Raw genomic sequence first — 23,399 nt, 5'->3', positions numbered from 1 at the left:
ATTGTTTTTGAGGAATGTCTTGTAGTTGGATATAAGGCTGTAGTGTGCTCAAGAGAAGACCTAGGGCATTGCCAACATAGTGATTGGGGTGGAACTGGATCATCTTTGAGATCCCTTTCAACTCAAATCATTTTATCTTTCTTTGAATTTATTTAGTTTTTGACCTCAGCTGAAATGGATGGGAAGAGTGTTTTATACCCAGAAGCAAAACTCGATGTGCCTGATGGGTTCCTTCCAGCGTGGGGTATTCTATGATTCCCTGGAAACTTTCTTTTTGTTTCGTGGCTGAACAGAGTCTCGTCTGTAAATGTGACCTAAACTAATGGGTTTGGCTGAAGTGCCAAGGAAATTAAATTAAAAAGAAAAAAAAAAGTATGCAGATATAGGCATGGGCAATACTTTGTTTCTGTGTTGACTGACAGCACAGGCAGAGCTTTCAGGTCACGCATCATTCCCAGCCTGCAGGCTTTGCTGCAATAGTCTTGTGCAGCTCTACCCCTGTGCCCTGCCTGTGGTCATGATACCCAAATCAGCCCTTAGATCTGCTGCTTTGCATTGTCCCTGCTGGAAACACGCTGCTCTGGCTGATAAAGGAGATTGAACTGTACACAGTGAATATGTTATTCTTGTATACATGGCATTCAGCACAACCCTGATGGATTACTGAGGTATAACACACACTGGCTTGGGCAGGCTGCAGCTGGTAAGCTCTGGCTGTGAAGTCACTTGGGCCAGTGTTTGTTTTTCTCTGATGTCACTGCCTGTAAAAGATATTGCCTTCTGGCTGCGTGAGCTGCGTTCTGGGTGGTGTGTGACAAATCAGGGCTGTGCTCTGCTGCTTTGGCTTGGGCATGAATAATTCTGAAAAAATAGCTTGGAGTTCTTTTTGGCCCAGTAGTTCCTGAATTGCAGGAAGGGATTAATGGTCAATTTTGGCTATTTCTGAGATCGTGAGGTGATTGCAGGGTTGGGTGGAGAAGGCATGGGACCCTCCTGATGCACCATCCCTCTGACATTCCTGCAGAGTAACAGAGTGTCACGTTTCTTCACCTCTTTCTGTGGCTCACCCCAGTACTGGTACATGCATTTGGGTAGTACTGCCCTGAGAGCTTAGAATCATTAGAAGAGCACTAAGATCTCCCAGTCCAAACCCTACCAACCCACAGCATGCCCACATGTCCCTCAGTGCCGCATCCCCACGGTTCTTGTGCACCTCCAGGGATGGTGACTCTATCACCTCCCTGGGTAGCTGTGCCACTGCATCACCATGCTTTCTGAGAAGAAATTTCTCATAATATCCAACCTGAGCCTCTCTTGGTGCAACTTAAGGCCATTCGCTCTTGTCCTGTTAGCTGAGCTTCAGGCCACTTTGGGGGGAGCCTGTACTAAATTACAGCAAGCTGAAAGCCTGCAGGAGGACTTCTAACGGTGGGGGAGATCCCCAGTGATTTGTCTGGACCGCATCATTTGGATCAGGTGATCCACTTTTGCAAAGGGGAGAAAGGAAAAATTTGGATATTCTGGTTATATCCTGAAAATCTCGCCAGAAGCTGTTGGAACGCAGTTTGGTGGAGCAGCGCTGGCACGCTTTGTTGTTTCCTACGCAGCCTGGAAATAGGAGCAAGAGGGAGATGAAAGCCAGATTTGCAAGGAAGGTGCTAATTCTGGGGGAGAGGGGAAATAGACTGAAAAGGATAGATGGATTTCCAACTCCTGCACATGATCCAGATATGCACATAAATTATGCTGGATGAAGCTGTAGTTTTAAAGAGGTATTCCTGCCAAACTCCTAGAAAAGATGCTTTAGTGCCCAAGGGAATTTCTCATTTTGTCAGGTGACCATGGGGTGAACACATGATCCTTTATGTACCGTGCTGTATTGAAGCCTCCCACGCCCCCCCCTCTTGGGCTGCTTCAGCTCTGTAAAGATGACTTAGAGCATGAAGGAGGTGGAGGCAATATCATTTGCAATGTGCGAGCCACCAACCCTTTTCGATGTCTCTATTTACTTCTAAAGAATGTATATGTATTTGCTGTATGGTCCAAAGCCAGACCACTCTGTAAAAGTCAGCAGGAGAAGTCAGCCAGGTTTAGAGAGTGTGGAAAATGTTCTTTTCCTCAGGATTAAACCCAAGCAAACAAAAACCTCAGGCGACTTGAAATCCGATGCTGAGACAGGCGCATGCACGAGCTTCATTGCTGCAAACTGAATAATGCCCTCCTTCATCCTGAGCCCAGCTACTGGCCTCGGATGTCTGCTTAGCACAGTGGGCTCTTGTTGCCAGAGACAGCAAAATAGGAAAGATGGGAAAAAGTGCATGTATCTAAAATAGTAATAATAAAACTGTGGTACCTTAGACATTGCTGAGATACTTGAGAGAGGCTTGTGAAAGGGGGTGGTTTATGAGCAGAATGTGCACTGGGGACCTTGAGCTCCTATAGGGCTCCTTTATTTATGCTTTTTGTATGTAAAGACTTTAGTTGGTATATTAGGGTTGCCTCTTCTTCATCCCTTCTAAATGATTGCTTCCAAACAAGGCAATGTTTGCTCAGGTAGAGACCTTTGTAGCTACAGTGTCATGCTAATTCCATAACAGAAACTGAAAGCTGCATGTGTGGCAATTTAGCATTATACAGCATCATCTGTAGACTCAAACTGTTGAGCTGTGAGATGTGCAGCCTCATAGGGCACAGTGGTGTGATGTTTCAACTAATTTTGTGGAGAAAGGCTGTTGGTTCCAACGTAGGCTCTGAAAGGTTGCGTTGTGGCATTCTTTGATGTCTGTTGAAATGCTAATGCTTAGCAGAACTTATTTTCTTAGGAGTTTGTGGATAGAGAATAGCTCAAAACTGCCAGCTAGTAGGCAGCTGGGCGTGAATGGAAGAGCTGCAGCTGTATGAACCACACACATCAGCAAATTTTGGTAGACTGATGTTCATCTACCTGCTGCTAACAGCATGGCTTACCTTGTGATGCAACTTCCCAGGGGAACTGTAGTATCTTATGTATGAATTTGCTGCAGCGTAAGCTCCTAGGCTGAGGGTCAGCCCTGGATCCACCCCTCCTTGTGTTTCTGAAGGGCAGAAACATGAGGCTGGGTGGAAAGATCCTGCTGGGCAGCTCAGAGCTTTGCCCGTAGAGAGCTGTCTCAGCAGCATCGTATGGAACACTAAATTCTTCTTTTCTGTCATGTCATTGCTTTATGTGCTTCTCTCAGGAAAAATAAAAAAAATAAAAAATCAGTCAGGAAGGATTGATAATTTATAAGTTGGTTTGGATTTTTCATTCTCCAGGGAAGAAAACAGAAGGATAAGGTGGGAGGCAAATGCCAGAAATGAAGGAGTATGTGGGACATGGAGCTGAGAACTAGCTCTCTTGTCTATGGGGTCTGAGCACCCGTATTAGTAAGGGGATTGGTTTCCTGCTGACCTTGCAGCTGGATAAGGAGTGAGGGTACAAGTTGTGGATGTGCCTGTTGGAGGAATCAGGGGTGCAACCTGGAGGCACTGGGGGGCATCAACCTCAGCAGAGTTATCTGTGTGTGGGAGGGAGCAGAGCAGTGCTGGGTCTGTGCACTTCTGCATGCGTAGAGAGCTGTGGAAGGAGAGAGATGTGACTAGGCAGGTAGAAGGAGAAAGCTGGGTCAGCTGCCATCCTGGTTTACACCAGAAAAGAAATACCCTCTGGCAGCATATTCTACTCTTCTGAGCCCGCACCCTCCCTGCACGCCTGCTGTCACAAATGTCTCCATGCACACAGGGACGTATCCTCCTGCCCACCTTTGTCAGCTGCTGCTGACTCTGGGCACGCATCTCATCTCCATCCCACCCCATCACCTCTACCAGATCCTCCCTGAATTACAGCAAGGGCATGAGAGGAAGGGACCCATCTGCCCTGGGAACTGCTCTACTTTGAGAATTTGGGGGAAAAAAAGAACCATTGCCTTAAAGCAGAGAAAAAATTGGCATCTTTATAAAGATACATGGGACAAGAAGACATGCTGCTTGGGTGAATAAATGCTGTAGATAAGTACTTAAATACTGATACCTATGTTGGTTGGTGGATGGCATCAGTTGCTTTTGGAGAGACAAACAGTCATTACATTGCCCTGCTCCCTCTCTGAACTGTTTGCCCCTTCACGGTGCCTCTGACAGAGCACTCGTTTGCATGGTGAGTTGCTATTTTTCCTTGGGAAGGCTGATTTCTGGTCTCCATTCTCTGCAGCTTTCCAAGCATTGCTTTGCCAATTTGGAAGAGAGGACTCAGTAAAGCCATGCACACCCACTTATTAAAAAACATGAAAAACAACCCAAACAGTATTGAAGCTCTCTCCAGCTCTGCTTCTGTGCATTTCTTGTCCAGCAGGATGAGGAGAGCTGGGCTGGGGCTTCCTACCAACTCCATTCCTTGTGTCCCTATTGGAAACTGCAGCATCCTCTGTGCCACCGCCTCTGCCTTGCAGGGTTTCTTGCTTTAGCAGATGGTGTAGAAATGCAAAACAAAGTCTCAGAGTGGACTGTTGACACCCTCCCTTGAGGTTGTTCAGAAGTTGATTCAAATAGTCTAAATTCATCCTGAATGTTTCAAAATATGCTTTGGAGAATTTGGCAGGGATAGTCTGGAAAACTGGCTGGCTCCCAAAGCTTTCCTGTTACAGATACTCCTGCTTGAGTTTTCAGCTCTTATGCTTCTATTCATGACCTGAAACAGATTCACAGTAGTTAACTAAACTACTGAGAGGCTGAGGGTTGTGGGATTTTTGTCAATTCCTAGAAAGACTCAGGCGTTTAGCTTGGTTTTAGAAATGGCAAAAGCTGGCGTGGGCGATGCTTCTTCAGAAGTTCTATCTTCTTTCTGACAGATGACTTCTACTCTGTCTGCCTTGGCTTTGTGATACAGGCAACGCTGGTCTGTCCCACTTGACTCAGTGTTACAGGAAATAGTTGTTGCTAGATGATCACAGAATGGTTGAAGTTGGAAAAGATCACTGAGGTCATCTAGTCCAACCGTTGACCCACCCTCACCAAGTCCACTGACCATGTCCCTCAGTGCCACATCTCCACAGCTCTTGGGCACTTCCAGGGGCAGTAATCCCCCTACCTCCCTGGGCAGCCCATGCTGCTTCATCACCATTCCTTCTGTTATTTTATTCTATATAGCAGTCTCTCCATGGGCAGGAAACTTTCCATCCTCACCCACCAATGCAAAAATTCTTTACCACTTCACAACCCAAATGCTTGTTAGCTGAGAAAGGCCATGACCTGACCATGTTACGAAGAAAAAACTCCCACCTTCAAAGTTGTGACTGAAGATGTGAGTAAAGGGTGAAAAAATACCCCTTTCCAAGCTACGTTGGTTTGTGGGGCTACCGGAGGCTGCACTGAGAGCTCTGTTTAAATATAGCAGAGCTATGCAGCACCCCCGCGTGCCGGACACTCCGGCTGTTCCCAATGTGCCCAACGAGGAACGTGGTGAAGCAGTTTGTTCTGGCTGCTGCTCGGCAGCAGATGCTCGCTATCTTTATGCATTGCCCTTGTGAGAAGTGCGTAGGGCTGGACAGCACTCACGTATCTTCTGGTGAAGTTCTGACTCAGCCATAAATGAAAATACCAGGCTGATTACTTTGGGTGCTATCGCAAGATGGGATTTTATATATGGTGCCCTCAGAGCAGCTCTGGCTAGCAGAAATCCTTCTGAATCCATGTCTTGATTTATGGTTTCTCATTGGCCATCCTCACTAGAAAGTATACTTTTGGACTTGGGGTCCTCTAGTCCGTCTTGCCATGAGTTATCACAGAATCATGGAATTGTTTAAGTTGGAAGTGACCTTTAAAGGTCGTTGGATTACTCCCCTGCAAGATTGCTCAGAGCCTGGGGCACCCTGGCCATGCATCCCACCTTTCTCTCACCTCTTGTTCCACTATGGCTGCAAATGAAAGGAACTTCTCTCTGCACTCTGCTGCTAACAGGGCTGCAGATTGATGGCTTCTGGTTGCAAAAACACTTGTTATGGGCTTGACAGGCTGCTCAAGGTTGCCTGATGTTGCAGGGCAGAAACGGAGGGAGCCAGTGAGATGCGTGCTCGCACTTTATGGCCCTCCTGGTGGGACCGGTAGGCGGCCTGGCATAGCAACCGCTCAGGGCATTTACTAAGAGATTTATGAGTTTGTAATTTTCTGAGGCCCTGAAGCAAAAGTGTCTTTAATTAAATTTTGATTCTCTCCCCTCTTTCTCCCTCCTCTGCCTTCACCCTCCCCATCCCATCCCTGCCTGCGGTTTGTTTACTGAGACCCAGCAAAGCTCTCGGAAAGCAGGTAGGAGTCTCTGAGCAAAGCCAGGAAGAGCAGAGGATGGCAAAGCAAGCAAACAGATGGCAGATATGACACAGCAGCCCCCGGCCGGCTGTGCCAAGCTCGGGGAGGGTTCTGTGATGCAGTTCAAGGGCCCCTCAGTAAGAGCTTCCTCCATCCCTTTACTCCAGCCGTGGATTTGGCAAGGTGTCTGGGGGAGTGATGGCCAAGCTGTGTTCTGTGCTCTCCTTTGCCCGGTATGCAGTTCTTGGCATTGTTTAGGGCTACCTGGAGGGTGTGGGTGTTGTGGACGAGACAGCCTTATGCTGCTCTGCAATGCCTTGCTGCTGCCTGCCTGCTTTTTCAACCATCCGTTCACGTGGGGAGCATGAAATTAAAGGAAAACAGAGTGTTCCCGTTCATAATTATTTTGTTTTTCTTTAAAAGGAAGTTGTAGGCGTGCTGTCAAGGGGTCTCCCAGAAAATGCTGCTTGGGCATTGCCTGTAGTTTCCCCCTGTGCCTGTCTTACTCTGTGATATCCTTCTCAGCCACTGAGTCAGTGTCAGCGTCCCTATCCAGCCACGTGCTTTCAGCCCTGTGAATAGATTTCTATCAACCCACTCAGCCCTAAAGAGCTGTAGCTAAAAGGCTTTGGAGACATAATTTTGTCTGCATAGCAGTAGCGACGATTTCTTTGAGAGAGGTAGGATGAAAAGTGGCTCTGTTCCACTAATTCTGCACAGACTTGATCGTTGCTTCTAGAAAGCCACTTGATTGAGGTCCAGGTGCTTCCACCACCTCCCTTCTCTGCTGTCCACACCTCATGCTGCCCTCCAGCTGCACGCTTGCACTACTTGCACTACTTGCACTCTCCATCCATGCTCTGCAGGCTGCTGCTAACCCAGTGGTGGTCTCTGGGTGGCTGAATGTGGGTTTGGTAGGGTCTACTCTGGGATGCTCTGGCAGGCTGAGGTGGGCTGTGTGCTAGCTGTGCCCAGCCTGGAGCTCAACAGACATCATAGAATGGCTTGGATTGGAAGAGACCTTAATGGTCATTGAGCTCCAACCCCCTGCCATGGGCTGGTTGCTTCCACCAGCTCAGGCTGCCCAGAGCTCCAGCCAGTCTGGATTTGGGCACCTCCAGGCATGGGGCGCCCAGAGCTACTCTGGACATTGAGCTGGTGTTGATGGAACATGAGCTGATCCCTTCTAGAAAGCTGCCAGCACTGTTCAAACTCTCCTTTTCCTTTATTTTATTATTTTATCTTATTTTATTTTTTCCTCTGCTCACCACGTTGTGGGCGAGGATGTTGTTTATCCAACTTGCTCCTTCCTACACCCTCAGCGGTGCAGATGGAGGAGCTGCATGAGCTTCACTCATCTCCAGGTCTGGCTTCCCAGTGTGGATGCTTTGTCATTTCTCTCATCCAGAGCTACAAATCCCTCAAGCAAGGGATGTGCTTTGGGACACAAGGTGTGGGGCAGGGGGACAACACTTAGACACGTAAGTAAATGCCATGCTCTGCCCTTGTGGGTTGCAGGCTAACACGAGGCAGTTTCCCTCCCACCCGCCTGCAGGATGCTGGGGAAGGAGCTGGGGTAGGATGTGAATTATGTTGACGATTTGGCTGGTGATGGCTCTCCTCTTACACTTTAAACACTGGCAACTGAGATTGTAAAAATCAGCAGAGTTAAAACCACAATCTGAAAAGCCTGCTTTAATATCCCTCCGTATTGTCAAGCTATTGCTGGTGCCAGCCACACGCTGGGCAACTGTTTTGATGCCCAATCTCTTGCATCCTTTCCTGAGTCCTTTTCAATAGAGTTTTCCCCTTCCTCATGCCTCTCTTCTGGCTGTTTGTTTCAATTCTGCAGCCTCCGGGGCTGGCAGCACGTCCTGGTGCCTCTGGTCTCACGTGGAGCTATGTATGACTTGTCCCTGTTCTCTTTCTGCCCGCGGCAGTGTGTCCATCTGGTTAACTCCCACCTTCGTTCCTTTTCTGAAGCTGTTCCATCTGCATGGCTTCCTCCCTGGTATCTTCTAGCCAGAGGCTTCTTCCAAGTGTTTCTCTTGCTTTGCCCCAGGCCGTGACCACTGCTGGCACAAGGAGCTATATTCTCATGATAGTTTCAGGGCTCTTCTCCCTTTAAAGCTCCCTTTGGTGGATGCTGCTGGTACCTGCAAAATATCTAGGCTGGTATATAGCAGCTTCTTTTATGCCAGTGTCATGGTTTGGTGGTGTAGAGGACAGAGGTGGAACTGGGGTGATTCCAGCATGGGAGCTGGGAGGTACCCCCAACCTCCTTGGGCACCTACTGGAATCGGTGAACGTTTCATTTCTGCAGAGCAGGCTGCTTGTTCGAGTTGATGTTTTACATTCTTACTACATTAAAAAAACCTCTTGTCTTGAAAAGACAAGAGGGTGGTAAGAGGCAGAGTGATTCTGGTTGGGCACTGGAGAATTGGCAGAGCAGGAAGGTGCTGAGAGGTGCAGTGTCTGGGGCAGAGCGCCTAGCGATGCTCTGACAGGTGCTGCATTTGCTAGTGCTGGTATTTAGATGCAAGCGATGCTCCTTTCTGACCTCTGATGGTAGCCACGTCTGTGACTGTAGCTTAGCATTGAGAAGGTGAGCGTGCAACGCTTTTTATAAAGAGAAATTTCCTCAGGCCTTGGAGGAATTAATCGTTTTATATGCTGGACTCTTGCCTTCTGACTGATCTATCTGAATTACAGATTAACTGGCAGCATGGGGATGGATGAATAGTTCTCTATTTTCAATGAATAGTTCTCTAATTTATTAAGGGGATTGTTTGGGCTGGTGTATAAATAACGTGGCAAGTTGTTGAGATGGGGAGCTGCCCTGTGCCCCTCTCCCCATCTCCAAGCCTTTCATCCCCTACTTGCTTGGTTGGACTAGATGATCTTAGTGCTGTTTTCCAACCTTAATGATTCTACGACTCCTTGGTTTGCACTTCCTGCCTGTAGGAGCCCTCTCAAACCCAATGGTGGTCCCAGAAAGGCAGGTGGAGACCTTGAGCTGGCGATACTCTGCAGATATGCTGCCAACTCCTGGAAAGCTGTAGTTTCAGAGCCTGTCTCTGGGGGCCTCCTCTGTGACTTTCAAGCAAGCCACCACCTTTATGACCAAGGAATATAAATTTTGGGGTAGCACCTGGAAGGGAAGCACCAGTTCATAGATGCTGTGATTGATTTTAGGCAAGCCAGGGCTCGACTCCTACAACATAAGTTTATAGTAAGCTCTGGCAAACCTGCAAAACCACTATTTTTACTTTTATATTTTTAATTATTATTTTTTTAATGTGATTTTTCTTGTCTGTGAATGCTGTTCCCTGGGCTTACAAAGAAGCTTGGCAGCACCAATGTTGCTGCTGAGCCTGAGGAACACCTGGGCTGCCCAAACTGCAGCCCCGTGTCTGTTCCCACTGCTCAGCAACAGGGAAAAGGATTTGTGAGTTTGTTTGTGGATGTTTCTGACACGGATTTTATATTCCAGAAGAGTCTCATAATATTACAGGAATAGATTCAGGATATAAACTGCTATACAAGTTAAACACGTTTTGCTTCTATAAGGGACGCACTATTTGTCTTAGGATAGAATAAATCTGAGAGACCGATATCACTGCTGGGGATCAACATGAGGAGGGCTGGGGAAGAAAGGAAAAAAGAATTGATGAGCTTTCTGAAAGGAGAAGAGTTTTTAAATGCTCGTTGTTCTCACATGTGAACTAAGGTAAAGCGTGGTCGCAGAGGTTGGCTTTTATTATTGTTGTTGGCTATATAAGGATTGCTGTGTGTTGGCCTGAAAGTAAATATCATGGGCCTGACTTTAAGCTTGGGTCTACAAAACTGTGCTTTGAGCAGATGCAGTTGCTCTCTTGCTGGCAGGGAGTAGGCATCACTGTGTCCATGGGAGGTGAACCCATTCCATTGCCGTGTGCAGCCTCAACTGCTTGACCATAGAATCATACAATGGCTTGGATTGGAAGGGACCTCAAAGATCATCCGGTCCCAGCCTCCCTGCCTCAGGCAGGTTTGCCAACTGCTGGATCAAGGACTGGATGTTTTCATAATAATTTCATTTAAAAACAAAAAGGTAAAAAGGTCAGAAGTTGACCAAAAGCCAACAACCAAAAACTTTTTTTTTTTTTTTTTTTTTTTGTTCTGAAAAATTAAGAGCACTTTTAATTGCTGCATGAGAACCAGATGGCAGTGCTGACCAGTTTCATGGTCCAACAGGAAAAGAAAAGCAGTAACGCAAAGCAAAGACAAAGCGTGTATTGTGCCAGGTATTTTACATTTTGAGCACTCTCTCCATTTGCAACCTCTGAGCAATGCAGAGCAGGGCGTTTATTTATTTTTTGATGTGTGATTTTTTATCTTGACAGAATATTAAACCAAAATAAGGGAGGCCTGAAAATTAATGTCCTGTAATGACAGCACAATCCCTCGGTGTCTCGGGAATCTCATAAATCGGATATTTGGAGAGGGGATGTGCAGCTCCCTGGGTTTGCAGGGGCTCTGGTTACTGCCGGACAAAATCAACCTCTGCAGGGCTCCAGGGATAAGGCCCTGGTGTCAGCACAAAGCGATGTGGCTCTGAGATAGCCTTGTCAGGGTAATTGATCCTGAGCCTTTGCCTTTCCTGTCAGGGCTGCCTGTCTCCTTACCCATAATCCCCGCCACTTTGATGGCCAGTCAGGAATATGGGACTTGGCCCAGTTGTGTGTCCATCCAATAACATTATGAAATTGAGAGCGACACTTCCATTGGCACTAATCTCAGTAAGAGATCGGAGCCAGAGGACAAGTGGTTTGCTTTCATGGCGGTTAAGCTTTCCAAGTAGATCAAGACAGTCCAAGACTGATCTGGCAACAGGAAGGGGAGCGGTGAGAGGGGGATCCAGGCAAGGAGGTTGATGAGGACATACATGATGCTTATTAACTAGAGCTGGTCTAGGCAATGGTCAGAAAAATCCTTTGGGCAGGAGCAGTTTCATCTGTTGCCTCTGAGGCCTTTAGTAGCTCTTGATTGATATTTTAGTGTTTCCCAGCACACGTAGTACACTTGGTCAGTGGGCAACAGGTGTGGTGGAACTGGTGGTGAGCCCATCCGCAGGGCATTGCTGATGGCTCCATTGCTAAGGAAGGAGCTGGATCCACGTTGAGCAGTTAGGTAGTGCTTCCCAAAAACTTACACACAGTGTTGAAGGTGACACAGTTGCCACAGCCTTAACAGCTCATGCATGTTCTTTGACTGGTCCGACTGCAGAATAAGATTGAGGAGCAGCTCAAACCACCTCTGCTTTCTGCTCCATCTTGCAGTTTTCAGCCAATGTCTGGTTTGAGATGAGAGGGAAAGAGAGCATCGCCTCAGGGCTGAGTCCTGAAGCTCTGCTGAACTGCAGTTTACAGAAGCTGACCCCTTGATGCCTAGCCGGGAGCCCGTTCTCCAGCCTCATGCTGCATTTGCACATTCACCCAAGCAAGGGCTTGGGGAATATGTTTATCAGTTTGTCACAGTCTCTCCCTGCAGTGGCTGGGGGCCAGGAGGAAGGATAAAAGCCTTAGGCTGATTATAAATTGGAAATGTGGATAGAAAATGTGCGTGCTGAGCAGGCAGCACTGGGTGCTTATGTGGGGTATCTTCGCTGTTGGGTGCCCATGAGAAAGAGGAACTCTATGGGACTATAAACACAGCCATGAGGTGCTAAGAGTACAGGGATAGTATATGCTGCTGCTTCCTCACCTGTGTCCCCATATCAGTGTCCCTGCGGTGCATCTGAGCACTCCTAGATGCCCATCAAACCTAAGCAAACAGTAAGGGATGCCGGAGAGTGAACATCTCCCTTCAAGCCAGGAAGGCAAGGTTTTGGGGTGGGAAAGGGCTCGGCCCTCCTGTAGACAAGCTGTAGGAAATGCTGCAGTATATAAAGTGCATCTTGCAAACAGAAGAGATTAGAGAGCTGATATGATGTTATTCCGATTGATTTTGCTGTTGTATTTATACCTGGAGGTAAAGAGCAGACATACTGGAAATCAATCGGCCCTGTGCTCTTCCCCACTCCCTTTGCAGTGGTGTTTGAATGAAATGCTTATATCATTTTTACGGCGTGTCTGTGATAGGGATGAGTGAGCCAAGAGATTAACGGGCGCTGCTGTGGCCTCTACCCAGCAGCTGCCTGGCTTGCTCCTCGTAAAGCCCATGCTGGAGCTCAAGGTGCCCCTGAGGTGGAAGTTGGGAGGCTTGGTAGGAAAACACCAGGAGGCAAAGTCAGGAGGAAAGGCTGAGGGGGAAATGTAAACGTGATAAGCTGAGAATCCAGGGTAAGGCTGCAGGTCTGCTACCCAGCAGCTACTCAGCCATCATCAGAGTACATCCAGAATCCTCCACAGGCCAGTGTGTGTTGCTCCTTCTATAACACTGAGAGGGATTTCTCTGCAGCTGTTGATGTGCAAGACCCTGGCTGGGTCCTTGTATCTCACGGGGAACGTGCAAGGGACTCCAGAAATCATTATCTGAGCTGTAAATGAGGGAGATCAGATGGGGTAATGATGGAAGGTGACTGGATATTGTTTGTGTAACCAATTCTTGCCAGGTTATGTGAGCTCTGAGGAGAAGTGCTCAGTGCACCTGGGCTGGGAGCTTTAACCTAGACGCAAACGTTCTTGCACTGCCTTCCTGCCAGTGCTGGTTGGCTTTGCTGTTGCACATGGCCCCCGCTTGTGGGATACCTTGCTTTTTAATTATCAGATTGTCTCATCATTTTTACTGTAAGCATTTTCTGTTGCCTGATCTGCTGAATTTATGCATTTGTGCCATCATGTGCACTGACTTTACATTTTGTACGATTTGATCTTATTGTTTCCATTCCTGACTGTGAATGTTACAGGATTTGTGTCTAAGGTCCATAAACAAACCCGGGAAAGGGGGGGAGGGCTAAAAAAGAGATAGGCATGGGAAGATGAGGAAAGGCTTGGGATCTCCTCCACCACTGGGGCTGGGTATGATGCTCCATGCTGGTAGCTGGTATGGGCAAGGGGATGCTGAGCCTTTCCCAAGTTGGAGATCAGCTGTCACTCAGAGGAAAAGGAATCTGGTGATGGACAACCCAACACTTGGAAGGACATCCCCAGGGATGAGAAGTGGTGGCTTTTTCCCCTTACAGGAGGGCAAGGAATGGCTGGAGCCCACGGCAGCCTGGCTCCAAGCAGGTCCCTGCAAGTGCTGCCTTGGCCCCATGCCTGCATCTGCCAATAAATATTAAGAAATTGATTTCCTTTTGTTTGCCTTGACAGGACAAGGCTCTTTTTATGAGACAGTAAATGTGATCTCGCTCTGAGCATGGCCAGAGTTTTAATTGTATTTGTTGTGCTTTCACTTATTGTTTTATGAGTTTCAGTTCTCTTCCTTGCTGGTGCAGAGAGCAGCCCTGGGGGACTGTTTGATTTCAGCTCCAGCAAAAGGTTGGAATTTTTTAAACATTTTGTTTATTTGCTCCTGAGGAGCTGAAGTTTGGGTCTTGTGTCTGTGTCATAAATAAACGTGTGTGTGTGGATGGATAGGTCTGAGTCCTGTTTTGGGATTGTGTGCTGGCCCTTTGAAGAAGAGCATTTAAGATGAAGATCAGGGAAATATGGAAGGGCGAACAGAGGCTTGAAATCAGAGGAGGAGGGGATTCTGTATATAATATATATTGGAGTTTAATGAGGTCTGCTTCAATGCTGCTATACAACGCATGGTGACCCACTTTACCAGGAGAGCTTTTTTCTTTTTCTTCCTAGTTATGGGTCATATACAGTTCCTAATTAAGCAAGTTAATTATATGGCTTCTTTATATCACACGGGCAAATGCGGACGGCACAATTATCTCTCGCAGTGATCATTTTTGATCAGAAATGACGTTCTGACCGATAGCTCCTGGATGCATGGCTGGAGGGAGGGGGATTGCTCTGGTCCTGTGCTGTGTGCATGGCCTGGTGTACGATGGATTTGTCCTTTGTGGAAACCACATGGAGGGAGCGTGGTCCTGGTCCTGTGCTTCTCCATCCTTCCCTTCGTGGGCTGGCAGAGCCCCTGCAGCAACCAGGATTATCTGTCCCAGTGCTCAGCCATGCATGCTGCTAGGCATTAGGGGAGGCATTCAAACCTGGATCTCCTTCAGTGCAATTTAAACCTATTATTTCTTGTTTTATCCCCAGTGGACGTGGAGAACAGCTATTATACTTCTCTTTGCTGCAACCTTTTACATATTTGAAGGCTGTTATCACGTGTCCCTGCAGCCTTCTTCTCTCAACACAAAGCATAATTCTTTCAGTTTTCCCCTGGAGGTCATGTTTTCTACACCTTCCATCATTTTTGCTACTTTGGAGAGGTTACTGTGATGGCAAGCTGGAGTTTTTGTTGTTCTTCACCTGTCTGCCTTGAAGCATTCATTACGTTACAGATCTGTATGAAGTGACCATTATCTTATCTTCTCTAATCTGTGGTTATTTATAAAATCTGTTATATTCCCGAGCCTGCATTTTATCAGAAAGTGTAGCTCTTAGCCTTGATAAATAATTTACCATTATGATATATGATCATGCAAACAAGGGCTCCTTAAGCTATTTATTATTATTACGTGCTTTATTTTTCTTAAGTAACAAGTTGTCCGTGTAACACCGTAAACGAGCCAGAAGATTCATAGGCATAGACTAAAACAATAAATAACTTATTTCATAGTGCTTCCAGACAGATAGGAACCAAACCACCATGCCAAACTCCAGTTTAGCCACAGGGAAGAGTGGCGAGTAGAAAAGAAGAGACATGACATGTTTGATGCTCGGAACGTACAGAAGCTGTTTAAAATATTAGCAAATAGATTCTGAATATCTGTAGTGTGTTTGTAGCACAGCCTGATTTATCCACACAAGAATCTGTTGCGCTGCTCTTTAGATGTTAAGTTTCAGAGCAGCTGCAGAAATATTTCATGTAATGCGTTTAGATCTCAGGTCTGTACAAAAGGACTTGCCCCAGACTACCTTTGACTATTATTCTACATTTTTACAGTACAAAACTGGCTTGATTCCTGTGTCCTCCGCCCATTCTTCTGCCAAGTGGAAGATAAACCTAAATCTTAAAAACTGTACTCTTTTCCTACTCCAGTTTTTTTTTTCTTTTTTTTTTTCCCTTTAACCTTACTTGGAAAATCCTCTGCTGAAACCAGTGAGAATTCTTCCAAATAAAGCCATTCATCAGCATTATACATCAAAAACTCAACCTCTTTACCTACTTAGCAGCAAAAAATATATGATATTGCCAAGAGAGATTAAAAAACACATTGAAGTTCAAGTAGCTGCCTTATGGTTACGGATAGAAGTTGCAGATAATGGTATATATTTGAGTGTCAGAGCAGTAGTCAAACCTATAGAAGTGATCAGTGACTGCTTGTATCAGTGATGTTTTTGAAGTCTGCCTCAGGCTCGTGAAGAGAGCCTGGTACTTGTCTGAGATGTGGAGGAGAAGGAGGGCAGTCGTGTGCTTGGGGGGAGCTGGGTCTCATCTGTGAGTGCCAAGAAGTGTTGGAAATGTAACATCTGAGGAGCTGTGACTGTGTTGTATGAGTTAATGCTGCCCAGATTTTCACTCCCATGCCCTTCCCACCATCAGCATCATTAAAAATGGGGGAAGCTCGCAGATGCCCTCGGGTCTAAGTTGCGTCTTTAATCCAGTTATACCCTGTTGAGGATACTGGGGAAGAATTTGCTGAATGGTGCATATCAGGTCCTTACCAACTGTGGATAGAAGTACTTAATGAAATCTTGAAAGCTAAGACACTGCAACCAACATGGTTTTCTCTTCAGGACTCTGATGATTTATTTTTTTTTCCCAAGACCTCCATGGATCATTGCAAGAACAGAATATCTCTATATGGATTGTTAGCCTTGTGGTGTCCTGACTGCAATTGCTTGGATTTTCCCATTTTTGCAGAAATAGGAAGAGGCAGAGATGGTCATGGAGCATCAGAGTTTGACTTTTGGTTGTCGTAGATCTTGCAAATGCCTTCCACCTATGATTATAGCTGGAAGACTGAAAGATGGAGTCGAATCACAGTACCCAGTATCTGCTGGGGACTGGGAGTGCAAATATGGATCAACTGGGACGTGGTTGCCTTTGCCCTAGAGATGTTGGACAGGTTTGAGCTGTGCAACTAGACATGATAGAAGCTCAGCTGCAGGAAAAAAAAAAAAAGAAAAAGCAATGGAAAATGTAAAGATCAGACTGGGAACCTGGTTATTGGCATGGAAATTGCCATCTGAACAGCAGGCAGTAGTTGCTGGTGGTGCTCAGTTTCACAAATACCCAGCCACCTTGGTCATGCCCTACTCCTTCAAACAGAGCCACGTCCTTCTAATGTGCGTGCACCAGAGGGACACCAGTGGGTCTTTATGGTCTCTACTCAAATCATTTACACAAATTGGTACTCGGATGATATTTTCATGACTTGTTTTTATGAAGTGTTCCTTGAAGTGCGGAGGTGGCCCCTTCCCACCACAGCCCAGCAGCAGAGAAGACATGCACCACACGAAACCCAGTCCTTGGGGTTTGCATGTAAATAATTGCCAACGCGGGTGAACAGAAATCCTTCAAAGCACAAATTATCTGTTTACTTTTTGTGTTTGGAGAAATACGGCGTGTGCAGTCCCAACAGAGGCATCTTGTGGCATGAGTTGAGTTTTGCCTTTGCTTCTCAGAAGCTGTAAGCCATGTGGGTCCTAGGACTAACTTAAATAAAAACAAGAACCTACCAGAAAGAATTCACAATAAAGAGAGAGAGCTTTTCCTTGTGACTAAGACACCTGCCATGGCTGCCAGGACTCTGCTTATTACACAATAGCTTTATTATATCCCACTTGGAAGAACAAACAATACTTGATGCCTCAAAAATGAGCAGCCTTTAGATGAGGTTAATGCAGGCAGAGTTATTGTATGCAGCCTGTATTCGCCCTGTCCTCCCAGAGACTCCAAAGAGCAAAAAAATGGCCTGAAGACTCCCCTCTTTGTTGCTAGTGGTACATAATAAAGTAATTGTGTAATTAGAAGTAGATTGCTGATGGGAAAGAGGTATTTCCAGTGTGATGTAGGTAAAAGACAGGCCTCTCTGAATAGATTTGAAGCCTTAATGCAGCACCTCTGTTCATCATTGCTTGACCTGCTGGAGGTCCCTGGCAGCTTCCAGGCAGGAGATAAGGAACATCTTTAGCTGAGTGTGTTTTTAACCCCTTGTGAAAGTGTAAGGCAGGTTGCATTGTGGTCTCTTTATCACCCAGCTCCTCAGCATCTTACTTTTATGCAGCACCAAAGGCTGCAGCGGGGATTAAAAGGTTTTGCCTTGTGATGGAGATGTTTGTGTTCTGTGGGGGCTGGAAGTGGGTGCTGTGAGGCAGGTGGACCAACCTGGGAGAGCAGCTGGTGGGTGATGCTGGGTTCTGGCTCTGGCTCCTGTGTGCGTGCAGGGCATGAACTGAGCAGGATCTGCTGCAGTACATCATGGATCCCTGTAGGTATCATCCTGATCAAAAGGCTCTGTGTGCAGGGCAGGGTGGGACTGGAAGAGTGGAGACAAGGTTGGTGATGTGCTGAGCAACAAATGTAGGAGTGTGGGTTTGGAGCAGAACAGGTAATTTTGGGAGAAATGTTTCTCTTGTGTAAGCTTGGTATTTTGTCAAGCTCATAACAGCAGAGTGTACAGGCACCAGAGTGACTGCTCTGCCACGTGACAGCACAGGGATGACTTCGTGCAGGGTTCACCTCTGCTGCGTTGCCACCTGTAGTTTACCTTAACTCCTGTGGAATTGTCAGTCTGGTACTTTGGCACCAACAGAGAAAATGTGAGATATGTTTCCTTCATCGTCATGGGCTGGGACAGTAAGATGGCGGACCCACAGCAATTCATGATCAAGGGGGTTTTTGTGTCACCATTCCCATCTCGTGTCTGACGGATGTGCCTGGTATTCGCAGGTCCCGTGGCAGTGATCAGCGGAGAGGAGGATTCTGCCAGCCCGCTCCACCACATCAACCACGGCATCACGACGCCTTCGTCCCTGGATGCTGGCCCAGACACGGTGGTGATCGGCATGACCCGCATCCCCGTCATCGAGAACCCCCAGTACTTCCGACAAGGTCACAACTGCCACAAGCCAGACACGTGTGAGTGCCCGAGCCGGCTGGAGCCCCCGCGAGCACCAGGGGTTGGGCTGGGGGATGGGGGAAGGAGGGTGAGGAGAAAGAGGCTAAGATGACGAGGAAGGAGAGAAGCTTTTTTATTGAGGAGAGTGGGTCTTGGTATGGCTCAGAAACCAAAGTGAATCTCAGGTCTCAGAAATCACAACATACATGTAGGTGCTTCAAAGGAGACTTTCCACCCTCACCTTCACCTCCCTTCACCCTCTCTCCACCACCCACCAGTCACCTTCCCCCCTTGCCTGAAAGTGCCATTCGAAGCTGGGCTCTGCCTCACTGTGTCCAAGGCATGAGCAGGAGCTGTGGGGTCGGACATGACCCCATCCTGGCCGGGGAAAGGACCTGCCTCCCCTTTCTCCTCCAGCAGTTTCCCAGCTGTGGGGCTGCCTCCTTGGACAAGGACAAGCTCAGGACATGTGTCCGTAGATGGGGCAGATGTGTGGTGATGAAGAATGGTAGGTTTAGAAGCTGAAGGACTTGTTTTCACAGCTTCTGTAAAGCTTTTCTGTTTCTCTGTATAAATCTGGGTTGTGAGCTCGGCTCATTAGGATAGCAGATGGTGGTAAAGTGGTCCTCTGTTTTGTGCTCCTAAATTCTGAGTGTGAAAGTGCTTGGTAAAAGGATGGTTTTCTGGGAGTCCCTCTCTGTGGGCTGGGTGCAGCCGCCTCGGCATGCAGCTCGTAGTCAGTTGTTTAGTTTTTCTGTACTTTTTAGCAGCTCTGAGATGCAATGCAGGAGGTGCAGATAACATTCCTCAACTGTTACTGCTCATCCACTTGGCATTTCTTGGTTCCAGGCAGAACCAGATCTAATAACAAAAAAAAAAAAAGAGAGAGAAAAAAAAAAGAGAAAATAAAACAAAAATACCCCAATAATTCCACATCTCCCATGGTCCAGCTGTAAGCAAGGAATGCCACACCGAAATCGCCTCCTGCTCTCCCCTTTGCTGACTCAGGAGTGCAGGAAACATAACTCAGCCCCTGGAAGCACAGCTCTGGGAGGATGCCAACCTCCCACCTGCATTAAGCCTTCTGCTGAAGGAAAAGGACCTTCTGCTCCATCGGGGGGTCCCTGGGGCAGCCCCCCAGGTGCTGTGAGCTGGCCCCAGCTCCTGAGGTGTGATCACAGCTCATCAAGTGCCAGAGTGATGGGGTGTATCCAATTAACGCACCCAGCTTTCCCTTTGATTTTCATTTTAATGCACTAAATTTGGTCTGTTTGCAGAGAAGGGGGAGGAGTGCAGTGATTAGGCAGGAGCAGAGAAGCTGAGTGCAGCGTGGTTTTGCTGCGCCGTTAATTACGTATTTTACATTGCTTATAACACCTCATCTCAAAAATGATTTACAAACTCTGATGGCTTGGGGGGGGGGAGGAGGGGAGGAGCGTATATATATTTTTTTCTCTTTCTGCACTTTCATTTTATGCGTCGACCATTTTGGCATGTGGGTACTCTTGCAAGGGTGCAGCAGCTAAGCTCAAAACACAAAAGACTGAATTTTGCACAGAGCAATTACCCCATGGGTCTTGTTGTAATGGGCTGCAGGGGGAAGATGGCCTTGGAGTTTCACAGGGTTGTTTGATGAGGAGCTCAACATGCCATGAGGGACACCTGGAGCTGGAAGGAGCCACAGGGGGAATGCAGTGCTAGCAGTGACTGTGCACATCCTGGAAATCCACAACCAATGGCTCACTTCTGTGCACTGGGTGTCCTGGGGCTTGGAGGGTGATGAAACCAGATCCCAAAGTAAGGTGCTACATTTAAGTGCTAACGAGTCAGATCACAGCTGGATGCTGACAGACTGAAAACTTGTGGGTTTTTTTGGAATTTCTTGCCATTCATAGGACAAAAACAACAACAGCAACCAGGGCTTGGAGACCTCGGGCAGAGTTGGATTTGGAGTGTGTTGTATTTTAGTCCCTGAAACTTCTGACTTCACTGGTGGCTTTGCTTGAGGCTGGAAAGTTTCATAATTCACCTTTTAAATTAAGCATGCTTCGGGGAGCTTTTGCTGTAAGGGCTTTGTTTGATCTGATGTGCTCTGCTCAACTTAAACCTGAGCTGGAGAATATTTGTTGCTCCTGTTCTCCCTATGGTTTTCTTGCTGAAGGGTTTTTACTTCCACTTGTGCAGAACCTGGACACAAACATTTCTTCATTGCCTGCCATTTGGAGAGAGAAAAACTTCTTTGGTCCAAAAATGCTTCAGCTGAGCCCAGATTGATGGAAGTGTCCCCTCCCAGAGCCCTGCCCATATGCATGACTGTAGCACTCTCAAACAAAAGCTTTTCATGGCATCCTGGGTTTCTACTATGTATATACATGTTGCTAAAGCAACATCCTCAGCAAATAATTTCTCCTTTCCACACTCAGCTTTTCTCCTTCCTTCCTCGTGCAATTGTCCCTGTGCTCTTGGACATCATCTGGGTTGAGGACATGCTGATACCCATTACTGCACTGCAGTGAGAAGAGCAAACTCTATATGCTTAATGCAGTATTAATAGTACATTGATGTGATATAGATTTCTGTCACCCTCTATACTACCAAACATTGCTTATCACACAGGGATGACGGATGTTTATTCCCAACCACTTAGCTCTGCATAATGGAATTGCAGCTGAAATAAGGAAAGCAGCTCCCTGCCTGTGATTCTGTGCCTAATGCTGTCCTGTGGACCCTTCTCCAGCTAACATGTCATCCTACATGGGGATTTGGTATCCTCCTGTCAGTGGGATGAAGGGCGCAGGATTCAACTCCCAGCTGGCACAGGCTGCTGGGGGAGGTGATGGAGTCACTGTCCCTGGAGGTGCTTGAGAACTGTGGAGATGTGGCAGTGAAGGACGTGGTCAGGAGGCATATTTGTGGTAGGTGGACAGTTAGACTAGAAAATCTTAGAAGTCTTTTCCATCTTCAATGATTCTATGATTCTCTTACCCTCTTGCTGCTACTGCCTCATTTAGAGGAGTAGCAGGGATGAGCTGGGCTCAAGATCCTCGCCCCTTCCTATTTAATGGCTTTCTCATGACAACATTGAGTCTTTGGGAAGATACTGTCCCCATCCTCACACCGTAACTCCAAGGCAGCGCTGGAGTTTGCAGCCAGTCTCATTTCAGCCACCTGCAGCACCACCTGGAAGGTTAGGGAACCTCTTCCCTAATTCTCATTCCCTAACAATGAGGACAGAATAACCACAAAGCAATGTCGGGGGCATAACCTAAAATAGACTGTTCCTCCTCTTCTTTGGCAAGTGGAGGAACAACAGTGGCAAATCTTCTTAGCAGATGTCAGCAGGACAAGCGGCAGGTTGTGAGGAGTTTGCACCTCTCTCTGTTTGGAAATAGAGAAGAACAGGGCTTGTTGTAGAGCAAGCACTGTAGACAGAACATCTTAGGATGAAGCCATGCCTTTCTCCTTGCTATCCCAAGGTCAAGGGGGTTGATAATGGAAATAAAGACCCAACATAACCCATGTTTGTGCCCAGAAAATGGCCACTGGTCTTTGTGGACAAGCAGTGTCAGCTCACTGCAGCAAATAGCACGTGGCTGGTGGAAAAAAAGAAAGAAGCACTGACTTCAGCTAAGTCCACGAGGCAGTCTTCATGCTGCTGGTAGGACAGCATCACCATATAAGTGCTTCTTGGCAGTAAATAGGAACTTTGTAGTTTAGCTCCATCTCCAACATTCCGAATTTGGATTTGCGAAGTGGGTAATTGCGAGTTACTGGAGATTACTTTTGGTGAGACTGGTAATATTTCTGAAGAAACGCTTAGGAGGCTAGCTTTACTTCAATAGTAATAATTAATTATCAGCACAGTGCATCACATGCAGATTTGCTCTTGGGTCAGAGCTCTGAAGTTTACCCTAACGTCACAATGCAGTTTTGCAGTGTTTCTATTCCCTGGTATTTCTTGTCAGATAAACGAAGTTTCCTTGAGAATGACACAGATCTGTGAAAATAATCCAGATTTCACTGGAGTAAACAAAGCTGGGTGGCAGATCCTTTCCAGGTCCCTTTCTGCCTCCAAGGGATGATGCTCAGCTCCCACCGGTGCTGTGGAGCACAGCTGTTGGGGGTCAAGGGGTTGGTATAGGGGTTTTGGGGTCGGTTTTTGTTGCCAGATGAACAGCACTGCCTGTGCTTTCCTCTTCCAGGACTGGCTCAGCTCAGGGATGCCATGCGTTCCCCACGCGGGTGGAGCAGCCGTCCTTCCATCGAGTCCTAATGAGGGTTTTTTTTTTTTCCAACCTCATTTATTACAGGCTGCCCTGACATAATTACATATTTGAAGTTAGTAATTACATGTATTCATGCTAATTAAGTAATTAGATATAATTACACTAACTGTAAATACATGGTAATCGGCTAAAAAGAAGTACTTCAGAAAAAAAACAAGGCAAATCACACAATAAAAGTGCCATCAGCACTCTTTCACTCAGTACCCTGTCTTTATCTTGTGTTTTCAATGCAGTTTAAAGGGAACATTGTGGTCATTTCAAAAGTCATATTTTTCAAACAAACTGATTTCCTTACCTTTGCTTCTAATAGGACTTGAACACAAAATGGGAAAGACACTTACAACCCCAGTTTATCTTGCCATGGTCAATTCTTTTTCTTCATTTAGCGTGTTTTATTCATCCTGGGCATGAGAAGCTGAAAAGTCTGCAGCATTTCTGTTTTTGGTCAGTTCATGTTCCTATTTCCATCAAAAACAACAAAACCAAGCCATGAATGTTTTCTGCAATCTTTTTTTTTCTCCCCTGAAAACAAAAACAAAACCAACTACTGGTAATGGGAATGTGTTTTATTTTATTTTATTTTTTTATTTTATTTTATTTTATTTTATTTTATTTTATTTTATTTTATT

General features: G+C 46.6%; 1 protein-coding gene across 2 annotated transcripts in view; it reads left to right on the top strand.

Annotated features, from left to right (window-relative positions):
* NTRK3 (neurotrophic receptor tyrosine kinase 3) overlaps positions 1-23,399 on the top strand; it is a 177,440-nt gene that overhangs the window by 77,040 nt on the left and 77,001 nt on the right. For both annotated transcript variants that reach the window (XM_042824711.1, XM_042824712.1), the window contains exon 12: positions 18,316-18,504. In XM_042824711.1, coding sequence (XP_042680645.1) covers positions 18,316-18,504 — 189 coding nt within the window. The remainder of the gene's footprint in view (positions 1-18,315; positions 18,505-23,399) is intronic.

The sequence above is a fragment of the Centrocercus urophasianus genome, unplaced genomic scaffold (assembly GCF_019232065.1).
Source record: "Centrocercus urophasianus isolate 14NV4802_14NV808 unplaced genomic scaffold, USGS_Curo_1.0 seq_23, whole genome shotgun sequence".
In the NCBI taxonomy this organism is placed as follows: domain Eukaryota; kingdom Metazoa; phylum Chordata; class Aves; order Galliformes; family Phasianidae; genus Centrocercus; species Centrocercus urophasianus.
Note: the sequence above shows the minus strand (reverse complement) of the source record. Positions and strands in the feature narration are given on the sequence as shown.